The sequence below is a fragment of the Anticarsia gemmatalis genome, chromosome 19 (assembly GCF_050436995.1).
Source record: "Anticarsia gemmatalis isolate Benzon Research Colony breed Stoneville strain chromosome 19, ilAntGemm2 primary, whole genome shotgun sequence".
In the NCBI taxonomy this organism is placed as follows: Eukaryota; Metazoa; Arthropoda; class Insecta; order Lepidoptera; family Erebidae; genus Anticarsia; species Anticarsia gemmatalis.
The window spans coordinates 3234398-3256824 of NC_134763.1; the positions used below are offsets into that span (position 1 = coordinate 3234398).

The 22427-nt window shown below is 40.4% G+C and overlaps 1 protein-coding gene across 1 annotated transcript in view; it reads left to right on the plus strand.

Annotated features, from left to right (window-relative positions):
* MTA1-like (metastasis associated 1-like) overlaps positions 1–22173 on the plus strand; it is a 50256-nt gene extending 28083 nt beyond the window's left edge. Inside the window, exons 3-19 of the mRNA XM_076127168.1 lie at positions 1308–1415; positions 12531–12724; positions 15558–15675; positions 16306–16508; positions 17798–17986; positions 18213–18346; positions 18579–18703; positions 19401–19501; positions 19617–19739; positions 19858–20290; positions 20363–20482; positions 20616–20627; positions 20835–20897; positions 21281–21438; positions 21511–21617; positions 21866–21899; positions 22009–22173. Of these exons, the coding sequence (XP_075983283.1) occupies positions 1308–1415; positions 12531–12724; positions 15558–15675; positions 16306–16508; positions 17798–17986; positions 18213–18346; positions 18579–18703; positions 19401–19501; positions 19617–19739; positions 19858–20290; positions 20363–20482; positions 20616–20627; positions 20835–20897; positions 21281–21438; positions 21511–21617; positions 21866–21899; positions 22009–22041 (2255 nt within the window). The 3' untranslated portion in view covers positions 22042–22173. The remainder of the gene's footprint in view (positions 1–1307; positions 1416–12530; positions 12725–15557; positions 15676–16305; positions 16509–17797; positions 17987–18212; positions 18347–18578; positions 18704–19400; positions 19502–19616; positions 19740–19857; positions 20291–20362; positions 20483–20615; positions 20628–20834; positions 20898–21280; positions 21439–21510; positions 21618–21865; positions 21900–22008) is intronic.
* The last annotated feature ends 254 nt before the right edge of the window (positions 22174–22427 follow it).

The following is a 22427-nucleotide window of genomic DNA, read 5'->3' on the forward strand; positions in this document are numbered from 1 at the left end:
TTCACTGTATATCAATAAAATATTTGTTATTATGACGGCTACCCCAGTCAAAACATATGAAACGTTGACCGGTTTACAATCGCGGGGGCTGCCAGTGGAATATATAAACACGAAGTGCATCAGCTGCCCGTCATCCCCACAGGTTGTGTGTCAACTGTGGGGAAAGGGTTACTGGGGTATTTGTGGAAACCAAGCCTGTTGCTTCTACTATCCAACTATTAAATAAACAGCAGGAGTTTCCAAAAAATAGTTCATTACCCCTGCTAATGTTTATTACATTAGCAGGGGTAATGAACTCACTCATCACCCATTTTTATTTTTGCATTTACCACCGCACTAGCCTTGTTACCGCGTTTTATTATCTTTTATCTTCTACAAAGCATTAACTGAAACGATCTGTACCCATGTTGTTACTAACTACAGCGGCGACAGGTTCAAGGGTCTTGATTAAGGAATGATTGACCCTTCAGATGAGTGTACTAATATGTATTCTGGTCTCCCTTAATCTTGTGAAGTGATCATCCCAGTGTAAAGTGGTCTATTTGGAATACTCATTATAATAGTCTTATAGACCTTTTCTTAATTTGCAATTACTTCGCTTATAGACGACCATACACTAGGCCGAACTCATTATAGGTTATCTTGTGTGTTTTTCCTCATGCGATATTTAGTTATTTGCTTGCCTCTTATCGTAGGAAAGAATAATACACATAAAACGTTCATAAACAGCTAATGCAAATTATTAACTAATTACGTTCTACTATTGAAAGGCCAACATCTAATGTCTAGAACTGAGTAACGAGTTACTACCAATGATGCTGTTTGCACTTGATATAATGTACTAATGATGTAATTGATAGTACCTACAGCGATTGTAATTAAGTTTATGTAGAAACACTCATAATAATTAATTAGCGTTTCTCTGTATACTTTATGACAATATCTGTACTAGTTCGTTTTCTTTGTGTAGGAAAAACGAAGTCAAGGTGAATGTGAAAAATGCCAAATAAAATTAGAAACGTGAAGTTTAATTGTGGTGTAATCGATATTCATTGGATGTATTTTGATTTAAATTACTTCACCAGCATAGATAGTGCACTAGGATAATTAAGCAGAATCAATCTTAGCAATACCGAAATTATAATGAATATAAAAATATATTTGAACGATAGTAGGCATAACAATTTGTTGCTATTATTCAGCCACAGAAAGTTAAAAAGCGTATACCTATACGTAAAATGGGAATTAAGCTAATAGCAAAATCTTGATTTCAATAACGTTATATTAACGGAGTGTTTGTGTTGCAGTGGCCCAGTCAGAAGACTCACCAGTCGCAATGAAACTCAAGAAAATATGCCTTAAGACGCCGGTCGGCGAGGAGCAAGCGGCACAAGCAGTCCTCGACCCTGCGCTAGGTGAGTCAAAACTTGTGTTTCCAGCAGCGACAATCTGGCTCCAGTGCCAAGGTCAAGGAGAAATAAACTATTAGAATTATTGTCGCCTGCATTTATACTACGATAGTATTTTGTTAATATAGCTAGTATGACTTACAGAACAACGTTTTGACGTTTCCCGTAATTTGCATTATTTTATTCTGGGATGTTTTTCGTTGACCAGTCAGTAGTTCAAATCACATATTTGCCAAGACTGTTGCGTTGGAACTTTCTGCGTTATGACTTAGAGATACTACTAGTTTATGGGCAACAAGTGATTGGTCTCCTAATACACCGGAAATTAACTTTGTGACATTAGTTTTGTTTAATAACGTTTTTAATTCATCACTTGCTCATGAATTCATTTGCCGGGCTTTTAAATTGTATCATAGAGGTTAACTATGTGCCATTTCATCTAATTCCGTTTAGCCATTTCGCATGATAGATAAGCAATCATAAAGGCTTTGTAGGATTCATATACAGATTTATCCAGTGCGTGTGTGAGAACACTAAATTTAAATATAAATTGTGTTTAGGGCTTGAAATGATAAAGTTATTGTTGTTTATTAGACATATTATACGCTTCCATACATACATTGGGCCATCGTGTCGCCGTCCCGTTGATTGAATTGTGCTTTTATTTCCCATCACGCCACGCATCGAGGCTATGATGTCATCGATTTAATTGCGGTGGCCACTTCATTACCTACCTATAAAAGCGACATTTATTTCAGTCTTCATCGGAATAAGCTTCGTCGGCTACAACACCGGGACTATCGATTTGTGGAAACTTTACGGCGTCGTTACCTTTTTTATGCAACCTTTTGATTTAATTTCTTTTTCAATGTCAAGTTTCATTTTTACGGTGCGACGTCGCTAACTATTTTCTTTACTGCCCTTTTATATCTTTGGAGTGTAGTTCAGCGCTGCGGCCGAACAGAGTTCAGTGTGCGTGACGGGTTACATCACATTTCTCTGTACTCACTGACCGCGTATGTGGTGTATGAAGCCGTGCTTATGTGTAGGTAGAGGGTAGACATTCGTGCACAGGTCGTTAATGGTACAACGTGGATCTGTTGTGTGGTACGCGGGTGGAATAACCTATAATTAGATGCGCGTACACCAATCCTCAGCCGTGGAACTCGTAGATGTGTCGTTTACGCTATATCCGTTGATGTATTTGATGCAGGAACTCAGTGAATTGGCGCATGCTTTAACAATATCAACGTTTGTGGTGTTCATTTGCACTTGCATTTTACTCCATCGTTAAATAATCACAAGAGTACTCCTGCAAACAATATTTGTAGTTGTGCTATGTGACATTGTTGAGGAACTTGACCCTCTTAGCGTCGGACAGAACCTCTCGACCTAGAAAGCGACTCGTCCATATTTTTGTTACCGTATTACAGAATTTTATTCTTTGTTTTTATCAACTGTTTACATCGTACCAGGAACCACGTGCTTTGTTCGAAGACCTTCCTCATACCTTATTGTATTTAAGTATAGTACTTGCTGCAGTTGAGTTACGCTGAGTGACGGATGTTGATGAATCAACTTTTATTTAACTTACTAATTACCTTTATACTGGAAGTATGCTATATCTGGTTTTCATATACCTAGTTAAAAACATTTGGTGAGATAATATTATCAATCTCTATCTCGGTGTAGACCGCTATCATTTCGATTGAACCTTAACTCACACATTGATATTTTACCTAGGTGGTGCACAAATTGCAGCCGTACAAAGGGGGTGTGGGGGTGTTAAGGGGTGGCTCTCGCGTATCGGGCGGTGTGATAAGTGACGACTATCCGTCAATGTGTTGCATAGGCGAACGTATGTGAGGTGGTGTATCGGACAATAGGAGCTCGTCGGCGCAGTTTCGGCGACGGAACGCGGGGTCGGCGCGGGCGGTGGCGGCGGTGGCGTGTGTTTCTCCGGCGTGCGTGGCACTGCAGTTCTCCTCCACGGCCGGTAATTTGATTGGGCCCGAGCTGTCACCTATGCGCCGCAGTCGCCCGGCCGTCGCTCGCCGGCTATCGATTAGAGCCCCCGTCCCCTGCCCCCGCGCGGCCCGCGAACCGGATCTCGTCACGCCGCCATTGTATACCCGCGACGCTTAAACGCATTCGTTTCTCCCGATGCGAAAACGACGCATTCCTTCCGCGCGCCCTCCCGCCCCGCACCGGCCGGCCGCGCGCTACATCGCGCGGCGCCACACAGGACCAACCGACCCTCTCATTACACTCTTACCACATTACCACTCGGCGGCGTGTGACGCCGCGCCGACCGCGACAAGCGTCATTCAGTCATCCACCATTGTCAATCGACGCGATGTTACAGGACTCGTATCGTTGATCTCACCATATAACAGACCATTATTCTTTCATAAAATGGAGGCTAAAAAATGAACCGTAAAATGCAATGTTCTTATACCTGAAAAGGGAATGTCATCTTCTGCTAAAAAGCAATGAGCATGACAATAAATCGAAATAAGGTTATTATGATCTCGTTTCGTATGTATTATAAACTTGTTACTCCTACCGTATCATATAGTACGAATTCTACTACGAGTAAATGACGTTGCAACAACGCGCCGCTGGCGCAGATCAACGTACTTACATTGTTGTGCAATTCAGATTTAAGTCCACTTGTGCTGACGTCTAACTTAAACTGGTTTGTACGCGAAGTTTTCTTAAAATTTGGGTTATTTCAACGCAAAACGGGTTAATCAATGCGCGGTATCTTAATTCGTTAAGTACTTACCTGTTTATTAGCAGAGCTCGCAAACCGATAAAAAATAAGAGACTACTAGCTGAATACTCCTAAAAAATGTGTCTCCTAAATTTATGCAATAAAAATTTATATATTTTTTTGGTTTATAATATACTTCCTAGCCTGGTGTCCGCAATTTCAACGTTCAATTTTAAAATTCCTACGTATATCCCGATCCTATTTTTTATCATCTGATGAAAGTCCTATCAAAATCCGTTCAACCCTTTGAAGTGTTTTAAATGTTTATATTGATTAGGAAAAGACAAACTTTGGTGTTGAACGTTCAACCGTCATGTATGAATTGAAAAAACACGTATGCTTTTGCAAAATCTAGTTTGTATAAATATTTGTGGCTCTTCTACGCGTCTAATCAAGATGCAACTTAGTATACTGTATGCTGCCCAGACTTAATATCCATATAACGAATAATTTCATTCAAATCCGTCTTGTAGTGCAGGAGATTATTCGTGTATGTGTATGTATAGATTTTTTTTATATATTACCCAAGTGCATAATGTCTGCAGAAAATAAACTTAAAGTAATATGGATTATACAGTGGACACATTATTGAGAAAACTGTATCTGAGTAAGTCTAATATCTCACTAATAATCTAGCTAAAGGATTTGGCTTAAATATTGAATATTTCTTAGCTATAACGTACTTTTCGAAACCTTTTGTTGTATAAATGGGTTCGCGTTAGAGACCCCATTTATTCAAAGCGGTCCAGCAGTTTGGCTTGGTTTACGTACTTTTTCTTTATTTTGGCTCTGCTTCAGGTAAAAAGAGCTACGTGTTACACACTCTTTCTTATCCATAATTCACTTGGTCGTCCACTGCTCAAGTACGTTTTACAACTTCACTTTTGTTGAATGATCGAGGCTTGAGAGTTCGGTCCTACCGCTTCGACATTGAATGTGGTATGTTATATACTATTTGATCTGGAGCTGTATTATAATCAAAACTTTTACATACTTTTATCTACGTTATAATATAACTATTTTCATCGTTTTATTTCTCATTAATTTAGGTACTCCGAAAATAAGTTAACCCTTAAAAATGATAATTAATAAGAGTTCGTCACCTGCCTTCACCTTGGTCTTCCGGGTTTCCGGAAATTCGGTGTCCACCAGTCCAATGTGGGACCTTTTTATTAAAGGATCTACTGTAAAATTATAGCATAGGTACAGTATACGGGATTCCAGCTTCCCTTTCATTTAGTAAGAGACTCTCTCACTTAGGTCTGTGTAGTTTTGTTGTAATAGAAGAGTACTTTATTAAAGTATTTACACCCTAGTTACTGTGTGGCATTGCTCATTCACAAACTTTAGCCATATTGTCTCTAAGTTTTGCCGAATATTACGTATGTGTTCCAGATATACACCAGTAATTAACCTAGCAAAATCGGTTGGAGAATTTACCCTTTCACGGCTCCCTCCATTTAAAATCAAGAGAAGAAGCCTAATAGAGTATCAGCATCTCCTTAATTTTTCTACTTTTCCGTAGGACCTATGTAACATTTCAAAGTGTATATATACATATGTACCTTAATATAAACATGAATCGGACATGGTCGTGCTTCATTTAAATAAATCACAATATTCTCGAATCAACGCATGTCCAACAGTTAGGAGAACAAATATTTTTATGCAATATTCGTCGGCAACATTTCGAATGCTTTACCGATGTGGACACTATTTGCCTCGCAAAGTTTTTACGTTTAGAATTCAGCGATACACTCATTACACAGACACTGGTGACGGTCTCATATAACGGTATTTATCTATTCTTAATTTATAACTGGTGGAACATATTCAAATATACCGTCTCACTCGCGTTTGTAGTAACTAGTGGTTGCTTTGTTAAACTGGTTTTATAGCATACCGGTAAAGTTAACTTTGCGTCTGGTGTATTATTATTATGCCATGCCGATTTTGGACTGACGAATGAACACATGACGGAATCCGCATATTATGATCCTACAGTACAGATCTTGAAAGGGGGGTGAACTTGTAACTTGAAATGGTATGCAGAATATTGTGCTAATTGCGTCTTAGAAACCTACTTTGATTAAATTTTATAGTACTTCCATGACATAACTGCATAAAACACTGCTGCCTCACGAATAGATTACGGGTTTGAGAATATTTGTTTGTCATCTAATGACTGACCTCCTCAAGTCATCGTTACTATCCCATTTCGCTGTAATATCCTTTCACTGTCCTATACCAAAACACGGGGTCGACGACCTAGTTTGCTCACTTTCGCATGGCCAAAACTTAGTTGGTTCCAAGAGTCGTGTCTTTTGTAGTAATTTATGTGAATTAATTACTAAACACGTTTTATGTGTAGTCATGAACGTTGTGTCATATATGCTGATCATTCAGCTTTATTCATAAAGGAACTAACCTATCCATATCCAAGACTGCAAATCTTGACTCGACTAGACTCAAGTTTTCGTTCTCTCTTCTCTCGACTAGTGACCACCTATAATGGTAGGATTGGTGTCTGTGTTTTTTCCACATCGTTATACTATTGAATTCCGAAACATTAAATGTCTTCAAATCGCCACATAACACATCTCTTCTCTTCCACTTTTCTTAGTTATCAGTGACTGTGGTTAAATATTCTTTTCTTAGCTGGTTGCCGACGTAACTCTCGTAACGTGTCGTGTGTTTTGCTTCTGTCCACGGCTTATCCGTTATAGGTGTCGTGTCTTGGTGACGCTGTACATCCTCATCAATATTATTATTATTAATTATTGTTTAACCTGGACGATAAGAAGCGCGCACACTCCTGTTGACTACGTGAAAGCAAACTTTTTTAAAAGGAATTAAAGCACTAAGTTGCAGAATTTATTCCATATCTATGCATGTACCTTTACTGCTTCCTGCACACTCGTGCTTCTAAAAGTTGCTGCCATAAACGATAATGGTTTATTTTTTTATGAAATAGACTTCTTGATAGTCTTTTACCATCAAGACTGTTAATAAAGAGTTGACAAGGAATTCATCATGATGTCTCATGTTTTCATCTGCTCTATCTCTGGCGTTTCTGGCGTTCTACGTTTATGTGATAACTGCATATTTGTAAAGCGCAAAAAAACTTGTTTCTTTATGTTTTCTAAGTGGTTGTAATTCGCGTATAGTAGACAGATCACTAATGGAATGAACTGCATACCTAACATGTGACACAACAATCTCATCCTGTGCCCTACAAAGATAATGTCACATCATCGGCTTGTTATCGTTTCATTAGCAGTTCTTCGTACAGTTATGTGCTTAGTCTCACTGTATCGTAAATACTCAATCAATAAAGTAAAGTACTTTCTTAATGTCTGCAACTTCGATGCCATTGATTATTGAAAATGAGAACTAAAGTCGCGTTTCTTGCTGTAGCTATCGGTAAACCTACTGGAGCTTAAACACAAGGATTTTATAAGAAACTGAAACACACTGTCAAGTTTTATCGATTGTTTCTATAAATGCCGACATATGAGTCTAAAAGGTTATACGATTGATACCATCAACGACATCAACCATTAGTTTTTAAGAGATTAGAATAAGCAAGTTAGAAAAATACTAATTATTTTTACAGTTTTGTTAGGCGTCTACTTAGAAAATGAAACGAAAACTTCGTAAAACTTATTCACTTAACTGATTTCAGTTGAGAATCAAATCAAGACTTATTTTTTAGGGTTAAGTATCTATATATCGATCCAAGAGCTACGCAACCTAGAGCAATGATACGACGGCCATTGAAGATAAATTGCTCCTCATAGATAAATGTACTTATACTGGGGGTAGCTTAATTTTGATGTATAATATCTGTTGTTTGGAAACGAAACGTCATTGACCCTCTATGAAGAGAGCAGAGGCGTCGTGTTTTCTAGGTATGTTCAGCGGTCGCGCGCATGCCTGTTTCTAAGGTCGCGCCCGCCACCTTCCGATGGAAATCATTTCAATTAATAGCATTTGGCATTTTTTATAACTGTCTGTTACTAAACAATTGTTATCTGTCGAACGTATACCATAGATTGGTGTAAGCCTTTGATATGGTTGGAATGGAGACAGTGCGACCGCATCTTACCGGCCGCCGCTGTTGTCACTGCGGTGTTTCGCGGGCGGGCAGATTTATTTGGACGTACCCCCTTCGGGGGGGCGCGGGGCCGGGCGCGCCACCCACCGCGCCACCTCCACACATTTGACTGGATCAATAAGTAAGCAAAGGATGCCCGAGCAGAAAAACCATACACCCGACCACCCCAAGGGGGCACACGTAACCGACACCCCCCCACTAGCGGGGGGAGGACTCCACAGATTGCCATTTTCTCTTTGCCTACGCTTTAATTAGTTGCGTAGTGACGCGTGTAGATCCATAATCCCATGTTATTAAATTGCCAAACAGCTCCTGTCCACTCTATCAAACAAAGCGGTCCACTGCAGCCTTTGACTACATAATGTGTAATATTATTCTGTATGCATAAACTACTGAAATCATAAACGACGGTAAAAAGCTCGTAAAAGCAACAACGCTATAAATCTTGCCTACGTTGGATACTTGCAAGAATGTTCTATCGTTAGAAAGTAAAGTTGCTTTTTTCACTTGAACTTCGTAGACTTCATCTAAAGAACCTCAACCACGTTTCAGTCCTCAATATTTTACTTAAGAAAACATTGTTCTACCAAGATTGGATAAGAAATAGAAGAAATCATAGGCTCTGTCATTGAGCGACTATACTACAACACTTAACAAAGTTTTTTCACTGTGTGATATGCATACCGAGGTTCGAAATATCTTGTACATATTTATATGCTAGACATCCAAAACTGGACTTTTCGGGAGCACTCTTTGTCAAAGTGTCACTCAGGGAGTGTGTAACCAACGAATAGTTTTTCACCGTGCGGTCCATGCCACCGGTAGATAAAATATGGATATGTTGTCGCACAGGCTGTATCAATATATTATAACATTGTGCCCTTTTGAAGCAACACTGAATTGAATTCATACTTCATACCTATATAGGAAACGGAATGCTGGAGATACTTACAACTGTTAATGATTTTTTCTAAGAGTTGCTTTTTAAGATCCATAAAATGCGATGAGTTTGCAGATGATTATTTTTGAATTCAGCAATATGATTCAAACTTTGTGTCACTCATATATTATATGGTTTAATTTTTTGTTATGGTGTTCGTGGTTAGTTTAGATATTATCCGTATGATGTATTTCACACAATTATTATTATGTCTTGAGCTTTAGAATTCATCATCAAAACTACTATTATACTATACTATTGCTGCATATAATTATAATGTGGAAGTAATGATGTTCTTCTGCTGCCATTTTACTGTAAAACTACTTAACCAATTGAGATAAAATTAAACAAGGTGATAGATTGGTAAAGAACAAAGGCTACTTACAAAATGTACACAAACAAAGCGCCGCAAAAGGATTTTTTTTTGGAAATGTTTAGTTGCTGTTTCATTTGTTGCTAGTTAGTGATGAAGAATGGTACGATTTATTTAGAGTTACTAAAAACGTTACTGTTACTCTGATGTGTACGACTATCATAACTGTTTTGTATTCATGCGACTCGCATGTTGTCTGTCGTCATTCCGCATTCCATTTAGTTCTAGGAATATTATGACAAAATGCATAACTAAGCATCTTGTACACCACAAGTTACTAGTAAAGTGCATGCTAACACTAATCCTTGTTCTGATTTTATTTATATTCGTCATCATGGAATCATTCCTTTGCTCTACTCTAGCCTCTAGGGTCTAAATCCATTACATGGATTTAAGTAGCTTGAAAAATGTACAAGTTGGCATTCATCTACATCATTTTTAATGTGATGTATCAGTATAACACTCATGGTTCGTTCAGAAGTTCAGATAATAAAGGAGCCTTATATTCAATCGAAACATCCCTCTAAGAGCCTCTTAATTGGAATCTCTAGATTGCTTTCTAATTTCAACCAATCACGGTGCAAATTACTCGTTGGCGGTAAAAAGTGGTTCGGTGTTAAGCTGTGATTTTTACGGGCTTCTCGCATCGGTCGTCTCGAGATCGCTTCGAGTGCGCCCTGGCTCCTTTCCTCACGATCGCAATCGAAATAATTATCATAAAGTAAATCCCCCGCAATTCGGCGGCCGCCCCGGGGCCGGGGCGTCGCGGTAAATGGCGGGCCCTCGCCGCCGCGACGCGCTAGTGATGCCTATCTGTGTCGGCAACACTCTGTATCGTATCGATGAATTAGCTTAAATTCATATCTCTGCTCTATCATTTTTATTGTATTAACTTTAATGATCTCAATAATTCTACATCGAAATGTGTTCCCCGCCGGTATACCTTTATCAGCTTAATCTTTGAAACAGATTTAAAAAAACGGCTGCAGGTTTTTGCGGTTTTCAACATTTTAAGTTTAATTCAGTAAAACAAAAACGCATAAAACACAAAAAACGTAGCAAGCATATCGATGCCTTTATCAACAACAAGGGACGCTTCACTATTATTCTGCTCTTAGTCTTGGAGAGCGAAACAATCGCGTTTCTACTTTTTGCCTCACACCGCCACTCATCTCGCATTGGCGACAAAATTAAATTCGCCTGCTTGTTTTACTGTAGGTCCCTTTGTGTTATTTCCTTCATTTATCTTATTAATACCCATAATGAGTTTACGCTGTATTGCGTTATCAGAAGACTTGATTGCTGAGTTGTTTTTACAATCATTCTACTTCTCCTAACGCTGTCATGAGTCTATTATGCTTTTAAACTGTATAGCATCTGTCGCGTAAAGTACACCCCATTTGGCTCCAAAATCTCACCAAACACAGCTTTTATTATTACTAGTGTGATTAGTGAGGTGTCTGCGTGGTAATAATAAGTAGCCGATATAGACCCACCCCACATTACCCCGCCCCTATATATTGGACGCGACGCTACGTACCCGTCTTAGCTGGTAACAACAAAACCTCTATTTATATTGACCTAATTTATTTGGCTTTTTGTAAAACTGGTAGCAGTATGTGTATTAAAACTAGGATATCGTACATGTTTAGTATTGTTGAAATCTTAGCACGTGACGCGTCACCAAACCGGGTGACTTTGGGCCGCAGGGGTCGCGCTTTTGTCTGCCCACGGGGACGGCTGTCCCTTGTGTTTACCTTTTGACAACGCCCCGTTTCACTTTAAAATGTTATGGAATTACAACGTAACGACTATTTCTTTGTTTGATTGAGTTTTAATAGCAAAAACGGAACTGGTCGCAAATAAGGAAAATACGGATGGGTATGGCTCTATTTTTAAAAGAATATCGAGATCAAGCTTTTGGCTTCCCGTTTACCATTATGTAAAACATAATGACTTGCTCGTTTATACGTTGAATCATTTTAAATATTTAAAGGTCAGCAGCAATTTAAGTTTAACAGTTGATAGCTTTCTCAAGTAACAAGTGAAAATAAAAATGTAGTTTTATTGCTGCACTAAGACAGGTGTGTGTAAAGAAATTCTTTCTGATACTCAAGGTCTTTGAGATGGGCAAACGAATGATATTTATCGCGATATAACAATAAACAATTCGCGTTATTTAGTATAAATAAAACGGAATGGCCGACATGTTGTGTGATACGCGTACGACGCGTGTCGTAATGGCGGTCGGTACATCGGCGCATAAAAATCATAAGTTGACGTGGGCACGTTTCGCAACGCACCTGCCCGTGGCGGGCGGCTGCTGCGAGCTCCCACAGCTCGCGACCACGACCAACACGCTCGAAATTCCGAGCCCTTACTGACTATAATACGTGAATGGGAAACTCGTATAAACTTTACGACCTATAAACCATTCATAATATCTATCACGATAAAACGTTATGTTTATATGATTACTGAATCACTTATTTTATAGGGATTATTAGTATTGTCTGCACAAAAGGTCCTCTCACTCGATGACTGAAGTACAGCAGTCTGCACAAGGCAACCGTGTTTCCGTGCTTACGCAAATCATACGAGCGGGCCGCTGGACCGCTCTGTACACGTCTAGGCATGGGCCGCGGCTCTCTTGTTATTCGTTGCCTATGAATATAGCTTGATGATACTATAAATGCTTATGGGGTATCATATCTCGTCAAAACATAAAAATGATTGCAACTGCAGTCTCCGCAGCACTTCCTTTAGAATCCAGTTCTAGCAGTTAGTTTAAATGCTAATGCTTATCTTAAGGTATAACAAACCTTATTAAATTTTAAAACTATCGTGTTTTTTTAATATCTATTATAAATGATTTTCTGGCGATCATAACTGATGTGCACTTTATAATGTTTCAGCGGCGATGGAGGAGGAATCTAGCGAGTTGCCAGGCACGGACGGCCTGGCGCCCAAGCAGCGGCACCAAGCGAAACACCGCGAGCTGTTCCTGTCGCGGCACGTGGAGACGCTGCCAGCGACGCACATCCGCGGCAAGTGCACCGTCACGTTACTCAACGAGACAGAGTCGCTGCTCAGCTATCTCAATAAGGATGTGAGTATGTACCGCACGCGGACGACACACGCACACAACACACACGCACCTCCGATCGATTCGTTACCAGTTCACACCAGACTGATACGTCTAATCATACTAGTCGACTCAATCACGTTCTCCTTTTTATGAATCGATCTGGTAAAAACAAATTGACTAACATAAACAGAAGATTACAGTTCAGAACAGCTTCTTTATTGAGAAATATTATGCTGCAGTCTTCATCATTCAAGTAACTATTTAGTTACATCATTGAACTTTATTCATGCTAGTTAGTATTTGAAGCTGCAAAAGACGGTTGATTTTTTTAACTTTCTGCACTCAGCTATTACTTAAGATGAACAACTTCAAATAGTTTTTTTTTGGTGACATCATTAGGATGAGACTGCCGAGTAACTGTCACTCTGTAAATGCCCCTATAAAATTATATTATTTTTTGATAAGGCAAGCTTATTATCTTCTTCCTTTTCTGCATATGCTTTGCTGTAGGCTACTTATACACGTTGCGAATCTGTCACTATCAATCGATAAGCAAAACAGGCTGCATTGCCTTGGGGGGACATTTCATAATTCTTATAGTTATTACTTGAGCGAACCTGCCATCATGAGATCCTGCTAATGAATAATTAATATTATATGTGATAGCTCGTACAATCAATATAATTATATACTCGCTACATTAATGTTTAACACAACATGTTTCAGCAATAGTTGTTATGCAAATTACATGAGATATGAAAACTTGTTAGACAAATGAACCGTGTGCAATTATAATTCTAATTTAACTTACTGCAGCTTAAACCGCTAAAGTGACACAAAAACATCGTTACACATAAATACCGGGACTACTTTAAATTGTATCGTTAATTACTCAATAAACTTTAAACTTTTTCTTGCTTTTATATTAGTTGTATTAGTTCCTTAGTAACAATTTAACAAGCTAGTCATAGCTGTCAGTGATATAGTTGTTGAAAAGTTGGCAAAGGTGCACGTATCTAATGTCACTCGTCGACGGCCTGTCTAGTAGAGAAATACTTGTGTCTGCTGTGTTGAGGAAACACGTGGTGATGATACTGATTAGCATCTCCGTGGACAATCAGGCTACTGTTACTCATACTCTTTCTGCTATAATAGCCATTTTGTTGGCTATCAGAATAGTCAGGTAGACTAGATATACGTAAATACAAATTAATAAGTATTTTAATCCTAAATAATAACTTTAACTTGATTCCTAATTAATATGTGGTCCACTATTGCTATGTCGAAATACAGAACTAAATATGTACATGTAGATGGCCTAAGACTTTGTAAAATTTCAAATAAATGCAAGTAATTGTTAAAATGTAAAACAATTTATAAAACTTGTAAATTTTTTTACTTAGACTTTAATACTCAAAGCACAACATATAGCCGTAAAAAACACTACGTATAACAAATACCAGTAGCGTTTATTAATAAACGGCGACATTGTAATAATTGGAGTAATTTCAATCAAATCGTCTACGGCCGAGGATGGACGTGGGAACGTGACCAGCTGCTTACAGGCCGTTTATATTACGTTACCTTTCTTCCTGTCACATAGGAGACTCATTAAATCGCTTCCTCGAAAACCAATTAGAAAAATTAATTTTGTAACACCATAAAAAGTGTTAATTAACGTACTTTTTATTTTATCCGTTGTTTAAATTAACGATAAGCATTTTTCTAAATTATGTTATTATAGTTAGTGCACGCGATTTTGCTACCGTAGAAATATTTCCCAGGGTTACAGGTATAAGGTATCTTATGTGTGTGGCTAATCGGCCTTATATACCGTCCAAATTTCATCAAAAGCCATTCAGTAGTTTTTTGTATGAAATAATTTTCCATTCAAACAAACTTTCGTAATCATTATTTCAGTAGGATTATTAGTTACTATGCTACACTATTGGTCAATTATCTCGAACAAAAACTTTTTCAGTAGTCTGCATAATCGATATATGAATTAGCTATACATACTTATATTTTGATACAACATTGTGAATGTTGTACAAGCGAATTGGATTATCCTTCTGTGTATCAGTTCTCGACAAACGTTTTCCTGTTTTAATGTGGTGTGTGTGTGATTACAATATAACAAATACGTTAAGCCGTTTCCGGCCAAAGAATGGAATACCCCTGTCGCCACCTGAAGATATTTTACAAACTACAAACGAAACTACATTGAATTACCATACACTGTGTATCGTACACATCTTTTTATAGATCGCAAGATCTTTGTGTCTATTGAATAGCATAATGAAGACAACAAATTCTTGCAAAAAAATGTGTCACTTATAGTACATGTCAGTTTTTATGGCAGTCATGAGTAATGGTCAGTCATCCCGTAATATTTCAAGGTTAAGTCTACACAGACGCTAACAATCTCAATTAGGTAATGTCACGCCCTAATGTGACGTCACTTCCCATTTCCGAACAACGCTCCACGTATGAATATTCACAAGTAACTACAATTTTTTAAATTATAAAATAACTATTACGTGTAAGTTTCTAACTGGACAGCATTTTCGACACAACTAAAACAAAATTACCTACTAAATACTTATTATAACATTGAACCAGCAGTTATTTGAATATTTTATTCAAATTAGGTGAATACGTTTATAGACCCGAACACTTTGTAATATTTATTTGCGCAATTAAAGAATTTTATATCATAATAATTAACTGGCCACAGAGTTTGTATTCGTGAGAATTATTGACAAAGATTTTTATCTATTTTTTATTTTATTGTTGTAATTAAGGCTAGTCCACATTGTAACACATTCTGATGCGATTTCTCTTTTTGTTTCAGGACGCATTTTTTTATTGTTTAGTATTTGATCCTTCACAAAAGACTTTATTAGCAGATAAGGGAGAAATCAGAGTTGGAAGTAGATATCAGACTGAAGTAACTAATTTATTAAAAGAAGGTACGTATTTTTGCATGTTGTCATATTCAATTGCTTCAAATTGTTTTCGGTGATCTGAGGTTGGTATATTAGTGTTTTACTTGCAATAATGTTGAAAATACAACAAATTTATATAGGGATCGATTCCCATTTCTGCTAATACGCTCTATATTCAGTATTTTTTTCATATCCATCAAACTTCTATATTTACTTTTTCAGTAAATGTTTTATAAATAGACAATCCTTTTTATGCAATAGCCTGTTTACTTTTAGTTAAAAGAAAAAAAGATCCAGAGAAATCGTATGACAATCCGTTACAAAATGTAATCGGGTGCGTTTAAAATAATAAACAATGAATATTTGTTACAAAGTTTTCGTTTTGTCAATTAAAATTTGAACAATGATTGACAAAATTGTCACGTATACATAATTTAGTGATGCAACCGGCTAAATTTAAGTTAAACGCTGTGCGATATGTTTTTAAACTTGATTTCTATAACTGTGCATCTTAATAACTGTTAGAAGTTATAAGGTGCACCGTTGAAAAAACAACCGAGATTGTTACCCAAGTGGTCTGTCTGACAAAGATCATATATTATTACATTTCGATATCTTCGAGCATTGTTTTAACATATTGTTTTATGTTTGAAGGCGAAGAGGAGCCACGCAACACAGAAGAGCTAGAAACGCTGGTATGGACCCCCGAGCACGGGCTGACGGACCGACAGATCGACCAGTTCCTGGTGGTGTCGCGCTCCGTGGGCACGTTCGCGCGCGCGCTCGACTGCTCGTCCAGCGTCAAGCAACCCTCGCTGCACATGTCCGCCGCCGCCGCCAGCCGTGACATTACACTCGTGAGTTATACATTTTACAAATTACTTCAATCACTCCCGCCACAGCGACGCACATAGTTCTATTCTATAGCAAAATATATTTTATTGTAAACAGTATCGGAATCCAAGTATCAGTGCGTTTTTGAAGGCGAAACGTGCGGCAGCCACTATAAGATTGCATTTGGTGTAGTGTGTTCGATTCCCGCACAGAAAAATATATTTATGTGTTTAGCTATGGTTTTTCTAAAACGAGTGTTGTTATGTTCACACAATACGTATATTGTGTGAACATAACAACATCAGACAGTTTGGTATGTCTATACTCAGAATTTTAGCTGAGAAAATTGTCATATAATAAAAATAGTAAAAAAAATTCACTAAATGTTTCCGAACACTTAAAGCTGTGTTATAAACTGTTATATTACGCAGTGTGCCGGACGCAGGGGATGTGAGATATCACAATGTAATTGTTCAATTAGTTATCATTTGATATGCACTTTATACGCGACAATAAATGTAGTAGACGTGTACTGTTTATGATGGCGATACACTGATACCAACTTGTAATTTGTAAACAAAGTGTAGGAAACGAGCTAGGATTTACGTATTTTCAATATTTTTATATATTTGATCGTGCGAGTAAATGCGCGGGAACTTACGACGTTGTAATACAGAACGCTTTTTAAAGGTTATGTATTACGCTGTTGAAGATACCAGTTATAGTGATATTTTACTTATTTATTCGTATTAGCGTATTCGTTATATGGTTCTTTTACGTTGCGAAATATACCCGACCTAACAAGTCAATACGCAAAGGCAAATAACTAATTGTCGTTTCCCTATTAGATGTTACTAAAGTCATATTACGAGCACTTTTACCTAGTTTAAACTGTTCTCAGCCCTGGACGTGTTATTACATTTTAACATTCAATTTATTGAACGTCACCGTGTATCTAAACTTGGAAATATTTTACAATAGGTTTAAGTCCTAAACGGTCAATAATATTACGCCACATTGCGCAATATTCTTTATCGTCTAGGGGCGGTCGAAGCATTTGCGTCACATAAATGGTCGAGGGTTCAAAACCTAGGCAGCACCAACTTTTTGAAGTTTTCTCTTGCTTTATGTGTAGTAAAATATAAGTGTCCTTTAAAACGGTGCTTGATGAAATACAATGTCTTCAACCCGCGCTTGGCCAGATAGCTCAGGCCAGTCAGGCCTTATCTCTTTCTCAATGCAGATTTGATGTGAATCGGGCACTATAGTAGCATTGTAGCGGGATAAAATTATATTATTTCTATTTCCATAGTTCCACGCGATGGACACACTGCACAAATCGGGCTACAGCATAGAATCGGCGCTATCGTCGCTAGTGCCGGCGTCGGGCCCCGTGCTGTGTCGCGACGAGATGGAGGAGTGGTCCGCCTCCGAGGCCAACCTCTTCGAGGAAGCCCTCGACAAGTACGGCAAGGACTTCGCTGATATACGGCAGGACTTTGTGAGTATAAGTGTTCATTGTTGAACGAATTGACTTTTTGGCGACTCTACTAATCGGAATGCATTTAACTCCCGAATGTACTACTACAGTTTACAATAGATTTGAAATAAACATATATTTTAACTCATAATGTTAACTCTATGCATCAGTCTATAGACTGGTTTAAAACAATGGAAATCCTTATTCTGCAGCATAAAGTCTAATGTAATATTTTCATCCCATTCAGTTGCCATGGAAGACGCTAAAAAACCTTGTGGAGTACTACTACATGTGGAAGACGACGGACCGCTACGTGCAACAGAAGCGCGTCAAAGCAGTGGAGGCCGAGTCCAAGTTGAAACAAGTGTACATTCCCAACTAGTGAGTGTTTGTACCGACACCCTCAATACATTCTCTATATGTATTGTGTTCATTTGCAAACTTTTGTCTATAATATCTAATCTTTATGTTGCAATCTGTGTCATGCTTTTTAGACAATTATTGTTTTTTTTTTTTTTTTTTTTTTTATTAGTCAGTTTTGTCAAACGCTTGTTTTTGTATTATGACTGCTATAACATGGTTCATGATTATTAAAATCCAATTGTGATTGCAGTAACAAGCCGAACCCGGCTCTGATCACAAGCAACAGTTCTGGCGGCAAAACGCCGGCTGTTCTCAACGGTGGCACTAATGGCACCGCCACCGTCACCGCCGGACAACTCTGTGCATCCTGCCAAGGTAAACTCATACTTATATTATCTAAATCTTTTATGGGTTGGCTAAATGGTAATTATACAAAGAGTCGACTTGGACTTGACCTTAGGAATTTGAAATCAAGGTGACCTTCTAAAGGAGATCGGCAGATTTCGTACAGCTTAAAGTTTGTGTTGTTTCGTAACAGAATTTGTACCACTTATTAAGGGGACTAAGTCACTTATTTTTATTTGGGAGTATTATTTTTAGAAGTCCGGATTAATTAGAAAGTATTTGTTTATTTTAATAATAATTTTTGGTCCATGGCTTATATTTGTTGACAACTAAAGAAAAAGAAAATCTCATGAGACGTCACTTTTCGTCTGACGTCTACGCATCCGCCAATTTGCTGTTGTTTTGAATTATGGTTTTGACAGCATCTGAGCAATTTAGCGAACTATCGGGGCTTCTAAAAATGGACATAACTTTTACCTCCCAACTTTTAAAAATATAAGAATTTTAAAATAAGCTTGTCTATCATATTAGCTACCAATTAAAACAAAAAGTAAACCTAAACATGACATTTTATAAGCTGTACGAATTCTTCATATAAACCTGCCGTTCGCATTTGGAAGTTCTTTTTTCACGCCCAAATTAATATCTGTTGTTATGTCGTCATGCATGGTCCTCTTTTTTTCAACTGTATATTGTGTGTGATGTTTGTATATTTTGTTTGTTTCAGTGACAAATTCAAACCAGTGGTACACATGGGGTCCGCAGCATTTACAGTACAGACTTTGCGGCACATGTTGGCAGTATTGGAAAAAATATGGCGGTCTTAAGGTGACCAATCTGGATTTGTAGACGAATTTTAACAGAATAGTTTATAATTATAAATAGTATTATTTATGATCTTTAACGTTAAGTGTATCATAATGCGGTGTCGTATTTGCAACAGACCGCCGGAGTATTCGGTGAGACGGAAGTGGAGGTCGCGAAAGGACCTCGCGGCGAGGGGGAGGACACGGCCCTGTCGGTGTCCCACCGTCCTCACCGCTGCACCGTACTCAATTGCGCTAAGGTACGTCTCGTTCCTCAGTAAATAATAATACGCATTTCTATCTATCTCGCTTCGATAAAATCCGGAGGCGACTCCGCATCGGTCGACGTCGCCGCCTGACCCTCGTCGTTGTGTGCAGGAGTTCAAGCTGCGCGCGCACCTGGCGCGGCACGTGGCCACGGCGCACGGCAGCGGCGAGGGAGCGCGCCCCGTCATGAAGACGCGCGCCGCCTTCTACCTGCGCGCCTCGCCCTTCACGCGCCTGGCGCGCCGCCTCACGCGCGCGCTGCGCCGCCCGCGCCACTACGCGCGCTCGCCCTTCTCGCCCATCAACCTGGCGCAGGTCAAGCACGAGTGCGGCGCCGCCATGGCCGCCGGCGCCGAGCTGCGCGCGCCGCCGCCCGGCCCGGCGCGCGCGCGCGGGCCCGTGGGCGCCGTGGCGGCGCGCCTGGCCGCCGCGCGCGGCGCGCCCGTCGTGGCCTCCCGCGCGCACGACTGGCTGGCGCTCACGCCGCGCGACCGCATGCCGGCGCCGCCGCACGTCGCCTTCCCCAAGCCGCCCAAGGCGCCCGGTCAGTGCCCGCACCTACCGCTCTAGCGCACCCTCTGAACGTGCTCGATCTGACCGCCCCGTCGTTCCGCAGACGGCAGCCTGATGTACGAGCGCGTGATGTCCCGCGCGGAGCTGGAGGCGCGCCGCGCCGAGCCCGCCCCGCCGCAGCCGCTCAAGCGCCGCGCCTACGACGACCTCAACGGACTCGACAGTCAGTACCGCCGCTTATTCTCGTCGACGCTTATCGCCATCTATGATTCGCTATAATAATATGTCTAGATATTTTATAATATGTTATCTTAACTTATTACTAAAATTATCCCATTTTTCATGCTCTCGTCCAGTAACGACTACAGGTAATATTATCCACGAATTTATCGTATAATATTATTTATTTCGCAGTTTTATATTAGTATTAACAAAGTAAAACGTCTTTCTCCGAGGGGCGGAAAATAAATATATATGGCACTATTGCGACATTATTAAAAAAATATTGACTATAATACTATAAAATTTGTGACGAATAAAGAGTCTATTGATTTAAATTTAATCTATTTAAAAAGGAAAACTCGGCGACTTCTGCCGCTTGCTGCGCAACAATCAGGCGCCACCTAGTACTGCGACAAGTGAGATATTATTTTGTATTTATATAAAACTTATGAACTATGATAGTATTTAAAATTCTTAATAAACATGCATACCCTTTCGTCCTCTATTTTTTTTTTCGATGATTGAATTACTTCTAGTCGATTAGTTTATTGTTCTGACAGAAAATATATGCTTCTAAACGATTATGACATTTTATACACTCCGATTTGAACAGTTAATAAATCTAATAGCGTGGGACGCTATATGTTTTATTAATTAGAATTCGAATGCCTCAATCGATAAAATGATATCTCATTTGGCGACGTACCGCAAGCGTCTGTCGAGCGACAGAAGCGGGCCCCGCCCCTCGGGCCGAGCTAGCCGGCGACGGTAGCGCAGTACTGACGTGGTCTGTCCGCAGGAGCCGGCGCGCGGGACGGGTCGGGCGCGCCGCCGCCCGCCAAGCGGCCCAACAAGCACCCCGCGCCCATGCAGCGGCCCTCCCGCGAGCAGTACGCCGCCATGTGTGCGCGCGCGCAGGCCACCGGCCAGCCGCTGCCCGCGCACGTCTTCACCCACGTCAGTGTCCTGTGTGTGTTGTGTGTGTCTGTGAGTGTCTGTGCGCGCCCGCTCACGCCTCTCTCTGTGCAGGTCAACGGCAAGCCGACCAACATTAGCGGCCGCGGCGGCCGCCGACACGTCATCTCCTGGATGGACGCCCCCGACGACCTGTACTTCCGAGCGAACGAATCCGCCAAGTGAGTCCTAGCCTCTGAAACGTTCCGCACCGCCGCCCACCTTCGTCGATGTCTACCGTTCCGGCTTCCGTCTCCCTGCCCTAAATTATATTCGAGATAAAAAAAAACGTAGCTAACGTCTCTTCCCTCCTGCCGATTCGCCGGTCCGGAACGTTTTCCTCGCAATTCTTAAGTACTCACTCGATAGCCCATAGAATGGAGAGTCGTCCGATCGGCCAGTACAAACGAAATGCTTTGTGTCCGCGCAGGGCGGCCCGACGCAGCCTGTCGTGCGGCGAGCTGCGGCGCGGCGCGCGGGCGCCGTGGCGCGCCATGCGCGGCGGCGCGGCGGCGGGAGCGGGCGCGGGCGCGGGGCCGGGCGCGGGCGCGGCGGGCGGCAAGGCGCCGGCGCCCGCGCCGCCCGCGCCGCCGCTGCAGCTGGTGATCCTGGACTGACAGCAGGCGCCGCGCCCGCCGGCCTACACCATGGAGGCGCTGCTCGGCTGAGCGCGCCCGCTGTATATTCCGCTGTACATAGTGGCGCCGCGCCGCCCGGAGCCCCCGCCCCCCGCGCCGCCCCCGCGCCCCGGGGCCCCGAACGAAGATTGTATTTTTGGTAATCGAATCGCCGAGGACGGATTCTGTAGATAATATTTTAAACTATATTGTTCTTATGTGGTTTGATCTGGCGTCGAGCAAATAATGTATTTGATACATAAAACGATATGTAAGTCTAATTCATTCGGAGATTCATTGTAGGATAATTTACAATTTTTTTCATAAATAAAGCACAAATTGAAATATGAGTTTGTTTTATTTCTGAGTTATATC